The sequence below is a fragment of the Schistocerca serialis genome, chromosome 2 (assembly GCF_023864345.2).
Source record: "Schistocerca serialis cubense isolate TAMUIC-IGC-003099 chromosome 2, iqSchSeri2.2, whole genome shotgun sequence".
Classification (NCBI taxonomy): domain Eukaryota; kingdom Metazoa; phylum Arthropoda; class Insecta; order Orthoptera; family Acrididae; genus Schistocerca; species Schistocerca serialis.
The window spans coordinates 967,669,253-967,694,263 of record NC_064639.1 but is presented as its reverse complement, the minus strand read 5'-3'; the positions used below and the strand labels follow the sequence as shown (position 1 = coordinate 967,694,263).

The 25,011-nt window shown below is 41.5% G+C and overlaps 1 protein-coding gene across 2 annotated transcripts in view; it reads right to left on the bottom strand.

Annotated features, from left to right (window-relative positions):
* Window positions 1-2,523: 2,523 nt before the first annotated feature.
* Window positions 2,524-25,011, bottom strand: part of LOC126458363 (26S proteasome non-ATPase regulatory subunit 14) — a 44,666-nt gene continuing 22,178 nt past the window's right edge. For both annotated transcript variants that reach the window (XM_050095334.1, XM_050095333.1), the window contains exon 6: window positions 2,524-2,940. In XM_050095334.1, coding sequence (XP_049951291.1) covers window positions 2,779-2,940 — 162 coding nt within the window. In that variant the 3' untranslated portion in view covers window positions 2,524-2,778. The remainder of the gene's footprint in view (window positions 2,941-25,011) is intronic.

Here is a 25,011-nt window from a genome sequence, read left to right as displayed (position 1 = left end):
TTGTGTGTTCTCTTTTGAACCAAAAGTGCAAGAGCCTCTCCTTTCTCGGCATCTTCTGAATTTCATTACTAAACCATGGTGGCTCTTTGCCATCCTTTATCCATTTACTAGGCACATAATTCTCCAGACCACGATTTACAATCTGCTTCACAGTTATCGCTAATTTCAACTTCAACAGAGAAAATATTTTTGCTGACTGCTATGAACATTCCTTCTCCAATGGTGTCTTAATGTCTTTTTTAAATATGTTCCATGCATCACTAAATATTTAGGAATTTTCCAATTCAGGCTTCAGCCAGTTCTGTTCCAAGAATAATTTGAGTGAGAGAACTTTTCTGGGGGGGGGGGGGGGGGTGATAAGTTCAGGAACTTTGTTATGAATGCTTTGACAATTTTGACAGCCTAAATGCCTTTACTTTACACAGTCTGTGTACTGACTGACTAGCATTCATCAGAGGACCTCAAATTATTGCCTTAGGTAAAGTCCCCATCTGCACTCCCCAAGTACCCTGCTACACAAGTAGCTGCTTCTTTTGTGTAGTGCATCCCTGATCTGTCAAGGGAAGTCCTACAATTCTCCACCGCATAATGCAAGTCCAGAAATCTGCAGCCAATCCTGTCACAGAATTGACGGAGCCTTTGGTTGAGACCTTCCATCTGGCTCCAAAGCAAAGGATCCCCTTCAACTCTGCGTAAAATGCTGCAAATTGTGGGCTCTGCTTGCACCCCACAAGTGAGGCCAGCAATCTTCACCGCTTCCACCAGTTGCCTCTATGAACAGAGAAAGGCCACAGAACCCAAGCAATAGACGTCATCAATGCTGACATGAGCTACAACTTGCAGACGACTGCACCCTCGAAATTGCAGGCAGGGCCGCCTCCACGTCTCGTATAAGATACTACCTTGGAATTTTTTCAGAGCTTTTCATGACGAATAAATGCATTATTGTTTATGATTGGGAATCAGTTTATCTGGAATCCAGTGACAAAGTTTTCTCACATCTAACTGTTAATAAAAGGAGGAAAGAAGATTGTTTAAGTCCTGCCAACAATGAGGTCATTAAAGATGAAGTAGCAGCTCAGATTAGGGAAGATGGGGAAGGAAATCGATCCTGCCATTTCAAGGGAGCCATACACACATCTGCCTTAAGTGATTTAGGAAAGTAATCGAAAACCTAAATGTGGATAGCTGGATAGTGATTTGAACAGTCTTCCTCCAGAATGCAAGTCCAGAGTGCCAACCACTGTACCACTTCATTCTGTCTCTAAACATCAATGTAAAATGTTTTGGATTTGACTTATACTAATGCACAATATCCCCTGAATAAATTCATAAAATGTTCAAAGTCTTCTGCAATGAGTGTCCTTCATAAAATTTAAAAAAAAAATGATCTTTTAATTTCTCTGTACCATTATAAATTTTTGTCTTATGTGGGATTCCTTCATCAAATTTATTTCTAAGCCAATGTTCACACTGCTCTGACATTAATTTCCAAACATCATGGGCCAGAAATGTTGTCTCCTTGAATTCATTTTTTGGTGCACACAAAATCTTTAAATGATGATGACTACAAACTATTACAGTAAATCAAACACATTACACTGCAGTCAACTTACAAAACTTGCAAAAACATATGTCAAATATAAACAAATTTCATTTGCTTTAGAACCATGGCATTCTAAAATTTTTTAGTCTCCCTGTAGTGTTTAGGATACTGTTTAGGACTGACAGAGGACATACAAAAAGATCCAAAGAAAAAGAGTGTATTTTGTCTTTGGTCCATTCAGTAAGCACAGGGACATGCATATATAGCTTCAGCAACATATGTTATGAGAGGAGCTTTGTACATCACAGGGGGTTCGACGAAGAGTTGAGCAACATTCTCCTTCATCAGTATCATACAGAGGCTAACCACTAACCATTCTTCCTGCACACAATTTCCAAATGGATAAAGAAAATGGGGAAAATGCAGTGAAGTACACTCCACCACAAGGTGGCTTGCAGAGTGTAGGATTTTGTGTTTCTAGAATCGTTTTCAGTCACTGGAGTTCTTGCAAAGGAATTACAGATATGTAACACTTAAGTTTACCACTGGTGGTAAACAGACACACACTGAGGTAGAAAGAAATGCTTTCAACCAACTGCACATATCTTATCCGGCACACAGTTCATCATCAACCATGTCACTTGTATGGATAAATTTGCAACAAAAATATCAATAAATCAGTCTGTGACAAAGACATTCAGATGAGAATGTCTTAATTCTACAAAACTTTAGTTTTTAAGTGTCATTGTAATATTAATGATTTAAAAAATAGAAGTTGTATCCTTTAAGCTGGCAACTTCATTTAGAGAAATCAGTACATTACTTTCTTCACCAGACACAGTGAAAATCACATTCTGGCTCCTTTTGTATTGTAATATGACAAAATATACATCTATGTATAATTACAGATCATAATCCATCGATACAATCCTCTCCAACAATGTATTTCACACAAAGGATTAGGAATAATCAATACATTATTAAAAACAACACGCTTTTGTTTATTATCTGCCATTGCTGGACACGTGTTACACAATTTCTTTTAACTATGCAAATTAGAACATTTGCATAAGGTGAAAGCAGAGCCATCAGTTTGTAAGTCCACTGTTTTCCATAGTGCGTTATCAAAGGACAAAACTCTTTAACCACATATTAATAAATTATATTCACTTATTTGTTCATCATCATATACTGCAATCTGATGGTGGAATTGCAGTTTAGAATAACACTGTTCACTTAAACACAACAGTATCAAGCATGGCTCCTAGACATTGCACAATATTAGTTGTCATTAAAATGTCCACTTTTTCTTCCAAATGTCGTTTTGGATCTTGCTTTCCCACATTCTTAATTGCCAACTGTTCAGGCGTCATTTTCTCTTCATCTTCTAATGCCTGAAAATAATTAAAAAATAAATTAACAACTTCAATGGAAAACTTACTGTTAGTTATTGAACAGTAATTTACACAGGCTACGCATATTCCCTAAGGGTGACACCAAGTATCACTATGCTATCACATGTATGACACTTATTGTGTGATCCACGGCTGAGAAATACAGTAGAAACATTGGAACAAAACTGTTCATATTTTCTGAAATTTGCCAACTGAGAGAATAATTTTATTAAAGAGTAAAATGAGATACTTTTCAAGTGTGTACTTTATTGGAACATTTGCTACACATTTCTAGGTTCAGATTTAGTGCAATGTTGGTACATCCTGTTTCCATTCTTTTCAGTAGCTCACACTGCAAATCCTTAGCCACTACTCTCCTATCTCAACTGTGGTTTAAAGTATACTGATCTCCTAATGTTAGTTACTCTTATTACATAGCTGCCAAACTTTACAGTCATACTCATATTTCAAACTTATCCATTTCTTCACCCCATCTCATTTCTTATGAAAGAATCATCAGTCACCCGATATCTTGCTACATATCCCTCATTCAAAACAAGAAATGCAAACAGCCACAATAAGAGTGCAGCTCCCTGGCAAGTGAGGGTCACTGTCTGCAATACCTTTGAATCCTTTAACTACTTTGGCTGCTTGGAGGCGGCACTTTTAAATTTGTCATCCACAAACTACATTTCTATAAAACTAATATCCTGGGAAACCTTTAAAATGAATTGAGCTGCTCGGGGGAACAAAATGGTAAGCGCCAAAATCACAGTTTCGAGATACAGCACATCTCAAGTTTCAATTGATCTGCAAATCTGAATATTTTTTTTTTTTGAAGAGTCTTTTTATTCTGCAGTGATTTTAACATCTATCTTCTACTATACAGACATAAATGAAACTCAGAACTGACTAAAACAAATGAAATATACAAAAATTATTACGTTACCATACACCATTAACAACACATAGTGATAGAACATTACATATTAAATTTTACAGTAAGTCTTCAACACTTTACTGAAACTGCAAAATCATTCATCGCTCTCATTACTAATGTCTTTTTCATCCAAAACTGTTGGCTTTAGTGACAGGAAAAATCCATTGTGGACAGGAGGTATGTAATTTAGGAGCGACAGGACTTCAGCAACTTTCTTCTTTTCAATAAGCCTTGGTCCATTGTATTTAAGTCAAAGTGTACGAACTGGTCCTTGCCTTCCACGTTTCCTAAAGCTTATTTCATGCCAAATGTAATGACAAACTATCTCGCTGATGAATAAAGATGATGGATATTTGAAGGTCACCTTCTACCTACATACTTTCCTTAGGTTGACATCTTGACCATCAACTTTCTTCTTTCTGAAGACAAAAGCTTCTTTAGAGTGTCATATTTGATAGAAATCCTCTCTTTTCATATTATACACAAGCAATGGATTCTCTTTAGCCGACTTCTTGATGATCTCGCACCACTGATCTGGACTGTACACATCTTGTACTTGTCGGCAAACGAAATTTTCAATTGTACTTCAGGAACATAATGGTATGTACATGCACTTACCATTATGTCTGTGAAACGTACTAAAGACAGTATATTTACAAAATAATATACCTCTGAGTCATCTGAATCGTTAGGAATGTATTCTGGATCCCTCTTGAAGATATTAGTTTCATTGGAAGTATATTCCTCGTCTTCTGCCATGTTCACTGTAGCCATAATCTTGGAGATGTTTTTACTTGCCGCCATTCTCTCTGTCACTTACCATTATGTTTCCGCAACAGACGGACAGTGGCACTTACCATTAAGCTCCTCCCTGACATCTGTTGAGTGAATTTGGAACTACCAGTAAGTTTACTGCATTGTGCATCCCACAGGTGGTGTCATTAGCCATCCACCACAAAATACACGGTGATGGCGCTTACCATTGTGTTCCCCCGAGCAGCTCAATTATAGATAATGTTTACTTATATCTTCAAGAGAATCATTACACCCTTGATCTTACTTTTTATTTAATCAAGTTATCTCATCTTTTCCTTCTGATTTTAACATTATATGCACTTTCTTCAGTACTGCAAACCATATTTAAAAAAAAAAAAACCCAAGAGTCTATCAGCAATGATGGAATAGATTACAAATCAACACAGATTATCCATTATGGCTCAAAATGCTTGTAACCAAAAAACAAATTTAACTAGGTGGTTGGTACATGTGATCCTGCCACCCAACAAATTACTGCTAACACATTAAATTTTTTTCCTTGTTTAGTTACGTCAAATATTACATACAATAAAATGCAAAAGGTTTTCTTGTGGAATCTGCCCTCAGGATTACTAACAACAACATGACATTTACATCTGTTATGCTAATGTTACAGAATTTAAACACACACAATGAAAAACTGACTTGTGGAGACATCAACTGGAGAGAGAAAAATTGAAAAAAATATTCTTCAGAATTATATATTCATTTTAAGGCTAATGACCTGCCAAAGGAAATTCTATCAATGCATACAAGAATTGTAAATGTTAAAACTGCACTGGGATGAATTCCTGTACTCTAAAGAGAAATCTGCTGTGGTGATTGTACGTGACAACTTAAGTGCAAGGCATTCTTGAGTGGCATAATTGGTTGCACACTATCAATGAAAGGAAGGGAGATCTGGGTTCCTTCTGTATGTGGTTTATGAGTTTTATTCCTTAATAGCACACTATGGAAAATAATGGACTTGCAAACTGATAGCTCTGCTTTTGCTTTATGCAAATGTTTTAACAGACATGTACATTAATGGCAGATGGTAAATTTGTGTTTATTTTAATACTGTACTGATTATTCTCAATTCACAGGGTGAACTAAATTGTTAGTGAGATGTATATTTTGTCACATTACAACACAAAAGGAACCCTGATCACCTTTTGCCTTTCACTGGCAATGTGCAAACAATTACATCATCCAAACATGCCTTGCATGTAACTTGTCACACACAATCACCACAATAAATATTTGACTGAGAGCACGAAGTGGTGGGAAAGCCTGTTACCTCTTAAAATCACATGTGCTGTAAGAATTTTGTTTTTAATTTTTTAAATAATTAAATAGCATATGTTTGCATCCCAAGAGGTAGTAACATATCAAGAAACAAGAATAAATGTAAACTGAGCATGAAATGAAACAAGTTAACTGCATCTTACCCGACCAAGGAGCGCATGTGTGCCTCAATCCCCCCCTCACCCCACTACACACCACGTGCGTACTCTATCTCTTAGATTAAAGGATTCGTTTTGGAAAGCTATCAAATATTTCATTCTTTTTTGAGTGGTTGTACACAAGTCAAAGTTTCTGCTATTAGGTGAGTGATCTCCTTCACTCATAAATTGTTTACATTCTGCTGGGACTTTTGTTGCCATATTTTAAAACAGTATTTCATGCACAAGAAGCATATACATGCACTTCCAAGTGTAAAGATGATTGGCACACTATTTGAGGTTTTGTTCTGCTGTATAGTCATTAGGACATCTGTTGCTTTCCTTTTAACACAATTTTGCAAGCAGTCTAATGATTCTGACATTCTTAAACTTCACTATTCCAACACACAGTTTATTCAATCAAATTACTTCATATTCAAAAGACATCTATGTTGAAGATTCTGAGGTTTGTGGCTCTCACACTGGTCCTAATGTAGTGGCAATTGGGAAATCTAACTTCTGACATTTTGTTATTGTGCCTGTGTGACATTTTTCTCTACAGCTACCATTGTGGCGAGTTATTTGGTACATACTATTTTACACATTCATAAATGCAGTTGTCTCAATGTGTAGTGAACAAAATTCCATGTTAGTTAGTTAGTTACATGTTCCACAGATCATTTTGTGCGCTGGATCATAATGATAGAGCCATTTTAGAATCACATTGCAAACTAATTTGTACATATGGTTACATTCTGATCATTCGTAAGTTAGGGGTGGTGTTGTTTTTTTTTTTTTTTTTTTTTTACAGAATGACAAAAAATATGTACAGATGAGAGTTAGTAATTCCTACCCATTATCTTTTGCACATTACAGTAATGGAAATTATTCTACAAAATAGGAGTTGTCAATGAGAAACTTCCTCAGTTGGTTATCAAATTTTACTTTGCTATCTGTCAGACATTTTATGTCACTGGGTAAGTGATCAAAAATTTTTGCTGCAGCATTATGAACCCCTTCTTGTGCTAAAGACAATCCTATTTTGGAGTAACGAATGTCATTTTTCCTTCTGGTATTGTAATTATGTATCTCTTTGATCCTTTTGAACTGTAGTGGATTATTTACAACAGACTTCATGAGGGAATAAATATACTATGAAGCAGTAATCAGAATGCCATACACCTTAAACAAATGTCTACCAGAGGATCATGGGTGAACACCACATATTATTCTTACAGTATGTTTTTGCACAATGAAGACTTTCCTTCTTAAGGATGAGTTACCCCATAACATTATTCCATATGACATAACTGTACAAATGTACATTTTTCTGCAAAAGGTCTTTTCTACTATTTACTAACCATTACTTACTCCTACAAAGAAACATTAATCTTCACCAATTGTCTGTAGAATACAACAGAATATAAAATAAACTGTCCTGTAATGCGGTCAATCTTAGCCCTCACTGTCCTTAGGAAATCTAGAGGAAGGCAAGTGATGTGTATTCATTTTGTTGTTGTAATAATTTATTGTGCTAAATACTCTAATTTCATAAAACACATTCTAGAAATCAATATAAATGATACTCTTCACAATAATCAGGTACTCTACTCAATAATGTGGATTACTGGCCTTTTGACATACTATTCTTGCAGCACATAACAAAAATCAGCTGAAGTGTAATGACTGTATTTGTAAGACTGTAGTGTTAGGATGAACCTAGGAATAAGTGTAAAAATAGCTACACCAAATGAAGTGCAAAATAGCTACACCAAATGAAGTGCAAAATAGCTACACCAAATGAAGTGCAAAATTACTCCACATTCCATAACTTGGCCTTATGAAGACTAAATCAGTGAATTTAAGAATATTGCCCCTACTCTTTTAAGGCAATTATAGAAATTCCAGCAGAAATAATAAACAGAAATGAGGAAAGACAACCATCTGTCTATAGCTGATTTGAGCATACAGAAATACCTAACAGTACTAGTTGCTGAATAGTATTTTTATCGTTCCATAAAATTTCAGGTGTGCAGACACAAATTCAGTTTCTTCTTCTACTATTTCAGCTGAATACCGTCCAGCCAACTTCAGAGTGAGCCGAGGTGACCAACACTCTGGCACTTGATCTGTCCTTTTAACTCTAGGACCGAACCACCGCGCCTGCGACCAAAGATACACAAGGTGCCAGAGACGTTGATAGGCAGCAAAGAGGTGTAACATATGCATGGAAATTAAATCTATGGCTGCGCAGTTGATCCACACGATGGTATCTATGTGTCACAGAGAGCTGTACCGTCGCAACATCTTTGTGATTTATTTACAGAAATTGCCAGGTTCCATGATTTTTCCAAGCTGAAGCTGCTATCTCTTAATTAAATTCTTCATCAACTGAATTTCAATTCCTTCTTTCATTACTGAGTCTCAGAAAAATGAAGTCGAGGATAAAATTTTGACATTATCGCACACCATAGAGTGCCCAGTGTCAATACAGTGCTCTGCCACCGAAGATTTAATAGGTTGTAAGAGATGGGTGTACCTGCAGTGTTCTGTGCATCTCTCCTGGACTGCACGTGTCTGTTCGATGTATGAACGGCCGCGCTCACAGGGGATCTTATAAACCCCAGGATTCCAAAGCACCAAATCATCTTTTACGGAACCCAGGAATGCTGCGGAATTTGGTGGAGGGGGAGAAATCACTTTCACTTTGCGTTTCCAGTGGATCCGTCCTATTTCTGACAAAAGGCTTCCCACGTATGGCAGGAAAGTAAAGGATTTAAAACTTTCCGCGTCTTCTTCTGCTTTTCTTTTGCTCACTGTTGATTTTATTTGTAGTGCCCTATGTATCTACTGTGGAGAGTACCCATTGGCTTCAAAAACTCTTCTTAGGTGTAGAAGCTTGTCCTCCAGACTACTCATCAGCAATGACGTGTGCTCTGTGTACTAGAGTTCCAAGTACACTCATTGTCTGCAAAGGATGGTGGCAGCTATTTGCATGTAAATATAAACCCGTATGGGTCAGTTTTAGATACACTGCATGTCCCTGGTGCCATCATCTTTGCGCCATACCAACACATCCGCACACATCCATCTTTTGCGATCATGAACTGAATTTGTCTGTGGATAGAATTCAGATTATTTAAAAATTCTTTTAGCTTGTCTTCACCATGGGGCCACACTACAAACGTGTCATCAGCATACCTCCAAAACACTGTGGGTTTCAAGCTAGCAGATTCCAGCGCTTTCTCCTTGTAAGTCCTCCACAAAAAAGTTGGCCACCAAGGGTGACAAAGGACTACCCATCGCAACACTGTCTGTCTGTTCATAAAATTCGTTACTCAATAAAAAATATGTTACGGTCAAAACATGTTCAAATAAAGCTGAAATCTTTTTATTGAAAGTCTTTCCAATGAGAGACAATGATTCCGAAAGAGGAACCTTTGTGAACGACGACACTACATTGAGACTCACTAACATATGAGAATTTTTCAGGTTGAGTGATTTCAGTTTGTCAATGAAGTCCACAGAGTTACATATTTGATAAGAGCATTTTCCCCACCAGGGGCCTTAATAACGACACTAAGTGTTTGACACAATCATAGGTCAGAGAGCCGATGTTGCTCACTATCAGACATAGAGGAACACCATTTTTGTGGATCTTTGGAAGTCCATAAAGCCTTGGAGGAATGGCAACACATGGTTTCATTCTTTGCACAACTTCTGGTAGGAAGGGGGGAGGCGATCAGAAGTGAAGCAGTCCTCCTTACCACCTGGTTGGTGGGGTCTTTATTGAGCTTCCGGTATGTGCTGTCACTCAGTAAACTGTTCATTTATTCCTGATAGTCATCACGAGACAATAAGACAGTGGCATTTCCTTTGTCATCTGGAAGAACCACTGTCTCAGAATCCTGGTGAAGCTTATGTAGTGCAGCCCTCTCTGCCACAGATATGTTACTCCTTCGTGGACGAGCCTTCTTAACTGCTCGACAAGTTTTGTGTCTTACTTCTTCTACTGATTCCGCAGAAAGAGGACGAACAGCTTCTTCAATGGCACTGATGAAAGCCAGTATTGGTGCAACTCTGTAAACTTCATTGACAAACTGAAATCACTCAACCTGAAAAATTCTCATATGTTAGTCAGTTTCGATGTAGTGTTCGTCGTTCACAAAGGTTCCTCTTCTGGAATCATTGTCTCTCATTGGAAAGACTTTTGATAAAAAGATTTCAGCTTTATTTGAACATGTTTTGACCTCGACATATTTTTTATTCAATTTCGAATTTTATGAACAGGCAGTGTTGCCATGGGTAGTCCTTTGTCACCTTTGGCGGCCAACTTTTTTATGGAGGACTTCGAGGAGAAAGTGCTGGAATCTGCTGGCTTGAAACCCACAGTGTTTTCGAGGTATTCTGATGACACGTTTGTAATGTGGCCCCATGGTGAAGACAAGCTAAACGAATTTTTAAATCATCTGAATTCTATCCACAGACAAATTCAGTTCACGATGGAAATTGAAAAAGATGGCTGCCTTCCATTTTTGGATGTGTTGGTATGGCGCAAAGATGACGGCACTTTCGGACATGCAGTGTATCTAAAACCATCATTGCTGACGAGAGCAGTCTGGAGAATGTGCTTCTACACCTGAAAAGAGTTTTTGAAGCCAATGGGTACTCTCCACAGCAGATACGTAATGCACTACAAATGAAATCAGCTGTGAGCACAAGAAAAGCGGAAGAAGACACGGAAAGTTTTAAACCCATGGCTATCCTGCCATACACGGGAAGCTTTTTGTCAAAAATAGGATGGATCCTCAGGAAACACAAAGTGAAAGTGATTTCTCGCCCTTCACCAAAAACTGCAGCATTCCTGGGTTCCGTTAAAGATGATTTGGTGCTTCGGAAGCCTGGGGTTTATAAGCTCCCATGTGAGTGTGGCCATTCATACATCGGACAGGTGACACGTACAGTCCAGGAGAGATGCACAGAGCACTGCAGGTACACCCGTCTCTTACAACCTAATATATCTGCGGTGGCAGAGCACTGTATTGACACTGGACACACTATGGTTTGCGATAATGTCGAAATTTTATCCTCGACTTCATCTTTCTGGGACTCAGTAGTGAAGCAATTGAAATTCGGTTGGTGACGAATTTAATTAATAGAGATAGCGGCTTCGGCTTGGACAAATCATGGAATCTGTCAATTTCTGTAAATAAATCATGAAGATGGTGCAACGGTACAGCTCTCTGTGACACATCGATATCACTGTGTTGATCGACTATTCAGGATATGTTACACCTCTTTGCCGCCTATCAATATCTCTGGTGCCTTGTGTATCTTTGGCCACATACGCATTGGTTCGGTCCTCGAGTTAAAAGGACGGAGCAAGTGCTGGAGCACTAGTCACCTCGGCTCAGTCTGAAGATGGCAGAATGGTATTCAGCCGAAATATTAAAAGAAACTGAATTTATGTGGCTGCATGCCCGAAGTTTTATGGAACAGTCTTTACGCTGCGGAAACACGAAAATACTTTTATCGTCCAGTATCATCTAGGCCTAAATACAGTGAACAACATGTTTCACCAAGGCTCCGACCACCTGTACATCCGCAACTACTGAATAGTGGCAGAGGGTATTTTTCAATGTAGCACATTTGGCAGTGTCTTCCTATTCTAATTATGTATGGAGAGAGGGAACAATGATTGCTCAAATATTTCTGCACATACTGTTATTTGTTTCACCCTGTATATGCAGTCCCTGCCTGAGTGATACACAGGGATATTTAGTGCATTCTTAGATTCCTTACTTAATACCAGTCCTTAAAACATTTTCAGTAGGCTTTCATGTAATAACTAGAACCCATGTTCAGGCTTCTGCCAGCTCAGGTTTCTCCGCATTTCCACACACCGCAATGCTCATGATAACAATAGACCCCACAGGCACCAACTTTACTGAATGATGTAAACGGAAACTATTTCCTCATGCATAGCCCTCATTTTCTCCATTCCTTGGACAAATCTCTTTTAGTCCCATCCCCACTGCCTAACCTGAGGGCGTGTTTAGGCTACCACCTTGCTGCTTGCCAGCATGGCACAGCAAAGATGAATCAACTTGCCGAGCCTTCCCAGCCTATTTAATCAGTGCCATCACTGCTTGCTATCATCCTCACTAAGCAATGGTATCAAGCTGGTTTGTGTTTCACATCTGACCATTGCCACAGATCCTGAAACTTAAGCTATGATTTCTGTTTCAAGGTCACTCCAGCAGTTCTATGTTTGACTTTGCTAGCACTCGACTTACTATGTGAACAGATGCAGTTTAACTACTTCCAACGAGCAGTGAGGCTGCAGCTTAAATGTATAAAGTCTCACAGCAAGATGGTATGTGGCACCAATGAGGTATCAGGAGCAAGGCTGCAGCACAAACATACTCTTACTGTTTCTCTCCTATCACTTTCCACTCTACTACTCCCAGTCCAAATCTTTTACTTACCTACCCCTATCCCCCTCCCATTTCCATATCCTGTCACACCTCTCCACTTCTTTCTCTCTGTTTTTAGTCACATTTCACTCCTCATTTCACTATTTCCACTGATAGCCACCTGCTCCTCCCTCGCTATCATACCCCCAATTACCTCATCACACTCTCCTTGGCTATTTATCTAACATCTCCCAATTGCCATAAGCCTCTCCTTTCTGACCGACCCTGTCAGCCTGAGCAATCATTCTAACAGTTAGTACCAAAGCAGCTGCAGATGGGTGCAGTTGTATTGTTAAAATGTGCACTTCCACTGGAAAAGTAGTACAAGTTTAAAAGCTAGTAACTTCTTTGGGCTGTTACTTGTTTCTATGGACCATGTACCACTCATCCACACATGAGTATTCATCTTTCCTCATTTTTCTTTATTACTTTCTTATGTGTGTATCAATGCATCACAAGAGAAACAGACAATATTGTTAGAAAATGTTTTGGCACTTTGACCATTTGCACTAGAGGGAACAGAAGAGAACATATAACAGGGATGACCAAGAATTCTGCATGAATTCAGTGCTGTCATTCGCATGCAGAGTTCTGTTGCCTGGCTGCACATTCTCCCACTACCACACCATGCTGCCTGAAGGGGAAGAGGAACAAACTGTGAAAATTACACATTTAAATTTAGATGGCAATGCAACTGTGCAAGGAACACTGAACATCTTGAATCTAGCTTGGTTTCAAATTTCATAACAACACAGATCACAAGTACAAAACTTTCCAGTAGTATTTCCTTTTAGCACCCTGAAGACATAAAATTTATATCTGGTAAAAATCTGCAAACATACAGTCGCGGACAATTTTGCAGATTTTTGTCACTCAGTTTGCCATGTAATAGGGACTCAGTTTCATAATCAAAAAAGCCTTTTGTGCACCTATGTTAATAAAAACACTTCACATTTGCAACCTCATTATGCAGATGTGGAAACTCCTTCCAAGGAAAACAATGTAGAAGTCCTGGACAGTTTTATTGTACAATAATTATTTTAAATGGGAACTTCAACTGAAACTGCAAACAGTCCCCAAAAAAAGACTCAAAAACATATGTAAGATTGCCAGTGTTCTCAAAACATTTCAACATCATAACGATTTCTTCAGAATTTGTGCTTTATTCACTGTCAGTGAGCTCTGCGACATGGACAAGATTTTGTCAGAAGTAGCCCCTTCCAAAACACAATTTTCTTTTTAATGCATCACCACTAAATCAGAAGTAAGTTTTTTCTCATCTTGCTTCATCTTACTGCAGTTAGTGCGCAGTCCAATCCATATAAATTGAAGTCAACAATCTGATCTGGATATTTTACGTCCCTGCTTTCCTTTATCCTTCAGAAACTCAACAATAGTGAGCCATAAATCGAAAAATCGTTCCAGGCGTATACCTTGACTTTATCAATTTATTTAATTTATTTATTTCATTTGTGTTCTGTAGATCCATTAGTGATAAATCGCTTGGGTGTAGAACGTGTCACTTACATAGATTCGAGACATTTGTTTATAATAATAGGTTGTACAATGAATAATATATTACATAGAAAAAATGTTTACAAGAATTGTTTTTTGTAACAACTTACAATAGATCAAAGTCAATTCACGTATTCTCATACATAAATTCGTCCAGTGAGTAAATGATTTTACATAGAAGATACTGTTTAAGTTGATCTTTAAAAGTAGGTGGGTCAATAACTGACATTTTTATTGCCTGAGGGAGAGCATTACATATTTTTATGCAAGAGTAGTGTACTCCTTTTTGCACCATACTTAGATTCTTTTGCTCAAGATGTAGATCATTTTTTACCCTACCATCATAGTTATGATACATGCTGTTCATTTCAAAAAGGGAATGGTTTTTACACAAGAAACACATGAGAGAGAAAATGTAGTGAGATACTGTTGTGAGTATTCTCAGTTCTTGGAAGAGTTTCCTGCAGGAATGTCTGTAATTGACACCACACAGAATCCTAATGACTCTTTCCTGGGCTATGAGGATTTTGTCTGCCTTTGGCTGGTTTCCTCAGAATATAATTCCATAGGCCATCAGGGCATGAAAATAACCAAAATAGGCAGCTTTCAAAGTATTTAAATCACTGAAGGAAGCAATCGCACGAATAGCATAAACTGCTGAGCTTAGTTTTTTATATAGGTAAGGAATGTGTAAGGACCAGTTTAGATTGCTATTAACAAGTAGACCCAGGAACTTTGTTGACTCCACTATTGCTAAATTCTCATCATTGTATTTAACATTAATCTCACCTTCAATATTTTGACTTGTATGGAGCTGAAACAATTGAGTTTTTTCAAAATTTAGTGATAACCCATTAGAGGTAAACCAGTTAAAGGTCTCCTGAAAAATTGCATTTACAGTGATTTCAAGATTAGTATTTGTTGAATTTTCTACCAGAATCGTCGTGTCATCAGCAAATAAAGTAAATTTTATCTTAGCCCTTGTACACATTGGAAGGTCATTTATGAAAATAAGGAAAAGTAGAGGACCCAGAATAGAGCCCTGTGGGACTCCACAGTTTTTGTGCCCAAGAAGAGGACACTGGCTCCCCATTAGTGTCATTTACCACGACTTTCTGTTTCCGGTCCTTTAAATAGGAGGCAAGCCACATCCCTGCTTCTCCAGCTAACCCATAAAATTCTGCCTTTCTCAGAAAAATCTCATAGTTCACGCAATCTAACGCCTTAGAAAGCTCACAAAAAAATTCCAGTTGGAGACATTTTATTATTGACTTATTCAAGAATTGCATTGGTGAAAGAATATATTGCATCTTCTGTTAAGATGTTTTTCTGGAAACCGAATTGACTTTTCTTGAGAATATTGTATTTACTAAGATGTTCAAGAATCCTTCTGTGTACAAGTTTCTCGAGAATCTTGGAGAAACAAGTTAAGAGTGAAATAGGATTATAATTGGTTACGTCGTTTCTGTCACCCTTCTTGTACAACGGTTTCACCACTGCATATTTAAGTCTATCAGCGACAATTCCTAGTCTCAGTGATTCATTAACCCTTTTAGTGCCAAATACGATCTGATCGCGATCCAGATTTTCGGCGAAAAATGCCAGTAACGATCTGATCGTGATGCCTTTCTCATTCATTTTTTCCGTGCTTGAAGGCAAAGTTGTTAGTATTTCCTAGCGAATGAGAAAGGCATCACGATCAGATCGTTACTGGCATTTTTCGCCGAAAATCTGGATCACGATCAGATCGTATTAGGCACTAAAAGGGTTAAAGATGTGGCACAGGACTTCACAAATGAAAATGCGTGTGTGTTTCAACACTTTGATGGAAACACCATCAATACCAGTTGAGTTTTTGTTTTTCATGGTCCTTATTATCTTCTTAATTTCCTCAACAGTGATGGGAGGCATGCTAATCTGGGGTGTTGCACTAAGTCCACTTCTTTGTAAAAGATTCAGAGCCTCATTTATAGAACCATTACACCCTATTTTATCCACTGCAGTAAAAAATGATTGTTGAAAATTTTTGCAACATTTTCACCTTTATAAATGACATTCCCATTATGTCTAACTTCAATATCTTCTGCATCATTTGATTAACTACCAGTTTCTCTTTTAATAATACCTCAGATGGTTTTTATTTTGTTGCCAGAAGTATCTGTTTCTGATTTGATGAACATCCTTTTTGCCTTTATCAGAACTTCATGTAAGATCTTGCAGCACCTTTTATAATGAGCTCTTATTTCAGGATCATTTGTATTTCTGAGAGAAACATAAAGCAGTCTTTTAGTCCTATATGATGTTTTTATTCCTTTTGTGAGATACTGTTTGCTGGTATGGCTCTGTTACTTGTTCATTGCAGTTCTTAGAGGGAAGACAGTTTCAAAGTGGCACATAAATTCATTTATAAATAGGTTAAATTTGTCATTGACTTTCAGTGCTCTATAAATTGGACTCCAGCCAATGAGTTGAAGATAACTGTTGAAGATTATGAGATTTTCATTATTAATTACCCTAAATGACCTTTTAAAGACTTTTGTCCTTCTTGTGTGGGCATATATCATTGATAGCAATTGGCCATCACGGTCTGAAAGACCATTTAGGACTTGTTTTACTGTTGCATTGGTGTTTCTATTCTCATCAATGAAAATATTATCTATAAGACTTTAACAGTAGTTCGTAACCCTTGTGGGGAAGTCTACCATTGGTGTTAGGTTGTATGTGTTGGTTATGTGTGTTCATTATATGTAGCAGGTCAGCTCTACTACTATCATAATCTAGAAAGTTAATGTTAAAGTCTCCTAAGACTACAGTATTTTTATTTTGAAAATATGTGGGATAGAAGAGATTTGAGTTGCTTAAAGAACATACATTGCTTCTCTGATGGGGCCCTACACACTGTTACTACAATGAGTGACGGGGTCTTGGTGCTAATTTCTATACCACAAGCTTCAAAATGCTGATCAAAACAGTATTTTTACATATATAATTACACCACCCTTCTGCACACTGTTTCTACAAAAGTGAAAGGCAATATGATAGCCATCTAGATTCAGCATATTGATACCCTCCTTTACATGGTGTTCAGTAAAACAAAGGATATCGGCATTATCAATAGTATTACTGTCACTAATATTCATTTGTTAGCCCCCTTATATTTTGACGGAAAATACACAGTTTGTCACATTTGGTACTGGCTTTTTGAGGAAGTGAGTTGCTAGGTTTCAAGATGGGCGAGTTTTTGCACGCACTCGTTAGATAATTGATCTTTTGCTGAGTGCCATTTCTGACTGACTTACCTAAGTCATGGTTTTCCCCTTTTTGTTGTGAAACCATAAAAAAATCTTGATTTAGTAGAGCGGGTTTCCTAGGCCTCAAGCTCCTCTTTTGATTGTAAATTGCTGCAGGCCTTTGTGGCACTACAGTAGCTTTGATGGAGCACTGTGATCTAGTTGTTGATCCTGCTGTAGTTAATGTTAATGTTTCCGGTGCTGTAGTTGCTGTAGCTGGAGTTAATGACACTTCCACTGATGACGGGACAGTTGATGTAGTAGAAACTGAACTTGACAAATCATCCATGTCGATTTCTTTACTTGAATTGTTTCTCAATTTATCCGAAGTCACTGCAGTTTTACTGCTCTGTGATCCTAGATTAGGCTCCACCATACATACTGCTAATGGTAGATACTGTGATTCATGGTTGGTTGGTTGTTTGAAGTTAAAGGGACCAAACAGCAAGGTCATCAGTCCCTTGTTTCAAATAGACTCCATTCTGCTAACGGGACATCTCAGTATAGTCAGAAAAATAAAACGGATAAAGGGGAAACGTAAAAGGGCAGTCACGTTGTCATTAGTAAAAACAAATGAGGGAAGTTGGCAAGAGAAACGAACTCAACACTATGCTGAAACAGCATAGGCAAGACCACCTGTGACTTAAAAGGTACAACTGCTATAATGCAGAAAGTACGTATGGGAATAGAAAAACTAACCAAGCCTTAAAAAGAAGGGGTAAAAACAGAGTAAAAGGGAAAGAAAAGAGGATTCCGGTCAGGGAGGTGAATCGGGAATCTCTGAACACTGCCTACAGTGGGAGACACCCAAACACTCACCGCCCTGCCCCAACACCAGAGGGAGATTAAAAACTTTAAAACTGAGAATAAAAACCACTCTCCCGGAGGAAACCTAGAACCAGAGAGACCATCCGGGAATCGTCAGCCAACATCAAAGGTAAAGTGTGGGGTAGTCTGTACTTAGCACGCAGAGCCAAAAGAAGGGGGCATTCAACCAAAATGTGGGCCACTGACTGGGAGGCTCCACAACCACATAGCGGGGGTGGCTCATCACGCAAAAGGAAACCATGGGTCAGCCTGGTATGGCCAATGCGGAGACGACACAGTGTGGTCGAGTCCTTGCGGGAGAGGCTAAAGGAAGAACGCCATGGGCCTGTATTCACCTTAATGGCACGAAGTTTATTAGACAGTGGAGTAGCCTCCCAAGAATTGGCCCATGACTGTGCAAAGTGGGATTTGATGTGAAGCCGTAAATCCGCTGCAGGAGGGGTTACAGAAAACGGGGGGTAAGTAACTGCTCCCCCAGCCAAACGATCAGCGAGCTCATTACCCGGGATACCCACATGGCCCGGGACCCATAGGAAGTCAATGGAACATGCAGCACGGTGAAGATCAGCGAGATGGTCATGGATGGCAGAGACCAAGGGATGGCGCGAAAAACACCGGTCAATAGCAAGAAGGCCACTCATCGAGTCCGTACATAACAAAACGCGGTTGTGTTGGGATTGTTTAATAAAGGTAAGGGCCCGGGAAATTGCCATCAATTCCGCAGTAAACACCCCACATGAGGGTGGCAGTAGATGATTTTCCGTTCCAACAAAGGACGTGAAGGCATACCCAACATGATCAGCAGATTTAGAGCCATCAGTGTAAAAAACAACAGCATCCCGAAACTCCCATAAAATTTGGCGGAAAAAGGAACGGAACACCACCGGGGGGATGGAATCTTTCGGACCGCGGCGGAGATCCATCCGAATTCGAGGCCGAGGAACTAACCAAGGAGGGGTGGAGGGGAGGGAGCGAGGAAGACAGGACAAAGAAGGAAGCCGAAAATCACGGGTAAGAGACGCAAGGCGCAGCCCAACCGGTAAACCCGCCCGAGGGCGGGAGTCCGGCGGGCGACGTCCATGGTCTGGGAATAAGATAGAATAGGAAGGATGAGCGGGAGAAGAACGGATAGTAAGGGCATAAGACACCAGAAGCTGGGACCGCCGAACAGAAAGGGGGGGGATCCCAGCTTCAACCAGGAGACTATCAACAGGGCTAGTAGGGAAGGCACCGGTGGCCAAACGGATACCACGATGGTGGACTGGATCCAGCACGTGCAGCGTGGAAGGAGCAGCTGAACCATAAACTTGACAACCATAGTCCAAACGTGACAGAACTAGAGCACGATAAAGACTGAGGAGGAGGGAACGGTCCGCACCCCAGGAGGAGTGGGCAAGGAAGCGAAGGACATTGAGTTTACGGAAACATCCTACCTTCAGGAGTCTGATATGGGGCAGCCAAGTGAGCTTGTTGTCGAAAAGAAGACCTAGGAAACGAAACTGTGGAACCACAGGCAATCTTTGTGCAGCGAGATAGAGCTCTGGATCAGGGTGGACCGTAGTACGGCGACAGAAGTGGACCACCCGCGATTTTGAAGGAGAGAATTGAAACCCGTGGGAGAGGGTCCATGCAGAGGCACGCCGTATAGCCACCTGGAGCTGCCGTTCTGCAGATGCCATCGAGGAGGAACTAACCCAAATGCAGAAATCATCCACATACAGGGCAGGGGCGACCAAGGGACCGACAGAGGCCACAAGTCCATCGATAGCAATGAGGAAAAGAAGGACACTCAAGACAGAACCCTGTGGGATGCCTGTCTCCTGGGTCCGTGGAGAACTAAAAGCAGTACCAACTCGAACTCTGAATGACCGATGGATCAGGAACTGGCGGATAAAAATCGGGAGTGGGCCCCGAAGACCCCACTGATGAAGGGTTAGTAAGATGTGATGGCGCCAGGCCGTGTCATAGGCCTTGCGAAGGTCAAAAAACACTGCAACCAAATGGCGGCGCTGGGAAAAAGCCTGCCGAACTGCGGATTCCAAGCGAAGCAAATGATCGATTGGAGATCGTCCCTCTCGAAAGCCACACTGGTAAGGGGACAATAGATCCCGAGATTCGAGGACCCAAGTGAGCCGACGGGCTACCAGCCGTTCAAGTAACTTACAACCAACATTGGTCAAACTAATTGGCCGATAGCTGTCAACAGATAGGGGGTTCTGACCAGGCTTAAGGACAGGAACCACAATGCTATCCCTCCACTGAGAAGGGAAGTCACCCTGGAGCCAGATACGGTTAAACACCCGAAGAAGATGGTGCCGTTGTGGAGCACTGAGATGTTGAAGCAGCTGGTTATGAATGGAATCTGGGCCAGGAGCCGTATCATGAGAAGCAGATAGAGCAGAAAGAAATTCCCATTCAGTGAAAGGTTCGTTGTAAGATTCCGACTCACAAGTGGTGAAACATAAGGCGACAGCTTCAGCCTGCTGTTTTTGATGAAGGAAAGCAGCTGGATAGGAGGCCGACGCTGATGCCACTGCAAAATGGGTCGCAAGATGTTCTGCGAGAACTAATGGGTCCGTACAAATGCCATCTGGGAGGTGAAGGCCTGGGAGGGTGGACTGCCGATGGCAACCTTGGAGAGAGCGAAGTGTAGCCCATACCCGTGACAGAGGGACAGTGGAACCAAGGGAAGAAACGAATCGTTCCCAACATATCCGCTTGCTCTGTTTGATTAAATAACGGGCTTTAGCGCGAAGGCGCTTAAAGGTAGAAAGGCTGGCTACAGATGGGTGCCTCTTAAAGTGTTGCAAAGCTCGACGGCGATCACGGATGGCAATGGCAATGGCCGTACTCCACCACGGGACTTGCCGACGACGAAATTGTCCAGATGAGCGCGGGACAGCAAGGTTAGCAGCGCGAACAATCGCGTCAGACACGTCACGTAGGACGTCATCAATACAACCCGACAAAGAGGGAGGAAACTCGACCTGTGCAGTATATAGAGGCCAATCGGCGCGGTGGAAAGACCAACGAGGTAACCTCTCCATCGGGGAGCGGGAAGGGAGCGTGATAACCAACGGGAAATGGTCACTATCACAAAGGTCGTCGTGTGGCGACCAGTGTAATGAAGGGAGGAGAGAGGGAGAAGAAAGAGAAAGATCAATGGCAGAGAAAGTACCATGACCAGCACTGAAATGAGTAGGGGAGCCATCATTAAGAAGGCACAGGTCGTGGTCTGCAATAAATTGGTCGATAAGAAGACCTCGTCTAGATGGATAGGCACTGCCCCACAAAGGATGATGAGCATTAAAATCCCCAAGGAGGAGGAAGGGAGGAGGAAGTTGCTGAAGAAGGGTGGTTAAGGCAGCAGGTGTAAGAGTTCTGTCAGGAGGGAGATAAAGATTGCATACTGTGACTGCAGAGTCTAAGTGGACCCTAACAGCAACCGCTTCCAATGTAGTTTGGAGAGGAATCCACGTGCTAGCAATGTCTGTACGGACCAACGTACAAACGCCACCAGAAGCCCGCAAGGGTCCGACCCGATTTCGACAGAAAACACGGAACCCACGGAGGGTCGGTGAGTGAGCATCAGTAAAATGAGATTCCTGGAGAACCACACAAGCTGCTGAGTAGGACGAAAGAAGGGATTTCAATTCCGGAAGGTGACGATAGTAGCCATTACAATTCCATTGGAGAACCACAGAACGATGGTTTAAATGAGGGCTGAACACGCTAAATCCAGTCATACCGCCGGGTCCCCACCCGTCACCGACAAGGAGGGGGCGACATCCATAAACGACAGGTCAGAATCCGGTTGTGAAGCCGGGGAAGGGACCTCCGGTGACACCAGAGGCTCTTTGTCCCGGGACTTATGTTTCTTCTTCTTTTCAGGCTGAGATCGAGGAGGGCTGTGTGGCATAATGGAGCCAGCTGCAGCAAGATCAGGAACAGAAAGAGACCGGGCGACCTGGGGGCCGATAGACCGCGGCTCTCGCGGTCGCCGCGCTGCAGCAGACCTTTGACCTGGAAGGTGCCGGGAAGGGGCATCCCGGGAGAGGCGCCCTTGACCAGCAGACGCCGAAGGAGTGGGACACTTCTCCGGCTGGGGAGGGGGAGCGGCGCCCAGAGGAGAAGGTGTGGGAGCCGCAGGGGAGGGGGGAAGGAGAGGGGTCCGGGACGGGGGTAAGGAAGGGGGAGGAAGGGATGAAGATGTAACCAAGGCGTAACTAGATGTCATGGACACAGGGTGCAATCGTGCATATTTCTTACGGGCCTCTGTGTAGCTTAAACGATCAAGAGACTTATACTCCTGTATCTTTTTTTCTTTCTTATAAACTGGGCAATCTGCTGAACGTGGAGAATGACTACCATGACAATTTACACATACAGGAGGGGGAACACAGGGACTCCCCTCATGGAGTGGACGTCCACAGTCACCACAGAGAGGGTCCTGGGTACAGCGAGAAGACATGTGGCCAAAACGCAAGCACTTAAAACACCGCATAGGAGGTGGGATGTACGGCTTCACATCACAGCGATAGACCATAATCTTAACTTTCTCAGGAAGGGTATCCCCTTCAAAGGCCAGGATAAAGGCACCAGTATCAATACGATTATCTTTAGGACCCTTCTGAACACGCCGAACGAAGTGAACACCCCGCCGTCCGAGATTGTCCCGAAGTTCCTCATCAGTTTGAAGGATGAGGTCTCTGTGGAAAATCACACCTTGTACCATATTGAGAGACTGGTGAGGGGTAATGGACACGGGAATTGTGCCAAGATGGGTACAGGCACGAAGGGCCGCAGATTGGGCAGCCGAAGCAGTTTTTATCAGTAATGAACCCGACCGCATCTTGCTCAGGGAGTCCACTTCGCCGAACTTGTCTTCAATGTGTTCAACAAAGAATAAAGGTTTGACACTGGTGAAAGTATCTCCATCAGTCCTGGTGCAAACCAGATAACGGGGGAAAGGTTTTGCCCCTAGACGACGGGCCTGACCCTCCTCCCAGGGGGTAGCCACGGAAGGGAAGGCCGAAGGGGCAAGAGAAGCAGCACTTAAGGAATCAGTACCACGCAGAGAGACGGCCGCAGAAGAGCGGCCAGAGGTTTGGACCCTTATGCGTTTCATCTGCATTGCGTCCGCCCTGATACCACCCACTCCGATCAGGGGCTCTCCTCACGGGCGCCACCCAGCCACAGCAAGGGCCGTCTGGCACGGCGGCCATTGCCGGGAGTTCCGATGCTCCAGGATGACGAGCAACCACTCCAAGGCATGCATGAGGAGGTCACAGCTCAGGTATCAGAAGTGTGATCCCTGTGTGTTCAGGGGGCTCAACCAAAAGGGTACATAGCGACCCCACCACACGGGCTGGCTACCGTGCTGGCTATGCACCCTAGCATCAGACAACGACGTAGAAGAAAAGGTGGAATATACTAGGAGGGCACACGTCGGAGACACTAGGTAAGGTGCTCTTCCCCAAATGGCTCACACTACGGAAGAGAAATTTTGGAATGGAGGTCAAACCCCAGAGGGGGACCAAGGAATGCCAAAAGGAGGAGATGATTACGCAACAAAGCCAGAGTGTAAAACCAACAGAACCAGGAGGATAGCGGGGGCCAACATAAGCAAGGACACCAATAGAGGGAGAGGAGAGGGCGAGGGGAAAGGGGTATGGAGGGGAAAGGAGAGGAAGGGAAAGGAAATGCAGCCCGGGAGAGAAAGAAGGCTGCAATGGCTCGGGGCCCCGTGCTCGCCACGCACGTATCCACGAAAGAGTTGTGGACCCCCTGGGGGTACTGTGATTCATGAACTGATTTAGGTTTTCTAGTATTAAGTCACACAATCTAGATTTGCCACTGCTGTTCCAGTGCATACCATGTGTTGTGAAGTCTTCTCTTAGATTGGCAGCTTTAAGAAAGCTCACATTGCAGAACAGTTTGCACATTTTCTCAATTTTACGATTTGTAATTTCTATTTCTTTATTTACACAAGATGTTTTTGCTAGGTCATGTCGCTCAGGAATACTAACAATAGTTATTTTGAGTGCTGGCGCGCGCGCACACACACACACACACACACACACACACACACACACACACACACACACACACACACACACACACACACACTAGCATTTTCTTCAGATCTCTTATTGCATGTTTTGCTTCGTTTTCATATACATCATTTGCTCCAGCTATTATTATAAATGAGTTATTTGAACCCGAGTCTTTGTATTTATAGATATCTTTTGTAACAACATGCAGAGGCGCACCTGGTTTCACTAGACCCATAACACTTACCTTTTCCATTTCTGCTTTCAGTATTTCAGCTAGCCCTCTCCCATGACTGTCTGAGAATAAGTAAATATTTTCTTGATTTACTTTCCTATTTTCAGCCCTGTCATTTTTCCCCAGCAATAAAGTGTTCACCTTATCATCACATTTGCTTCTAATATATAATCTAGTAGTACTTTTTTTGCTGCCAGAACGAGTTAAATGTTTCTCATCGAGACCTTTTGCCGTAAGGTATTCACGAGAATTCGCAATGACTTTCTCTTTTTGCACTACAGTACTGTCTGATAATACCTGATATCTATTACTTAATTTGATATGAAAATTATCTGTAGAAACTTTCACCTTATGAGCCTTTTTAGGTGTGTAGGAGATGTTACAAAGCAGGTCAAAGTGAGTGTCCGCTGCTCTTACGTTCGCAGACTTGGTTTTTTCTACTGAGAAGGCATTTTTTAGTTTGTTTACTTCAGCTTTTAGCCAGCACTCATCAT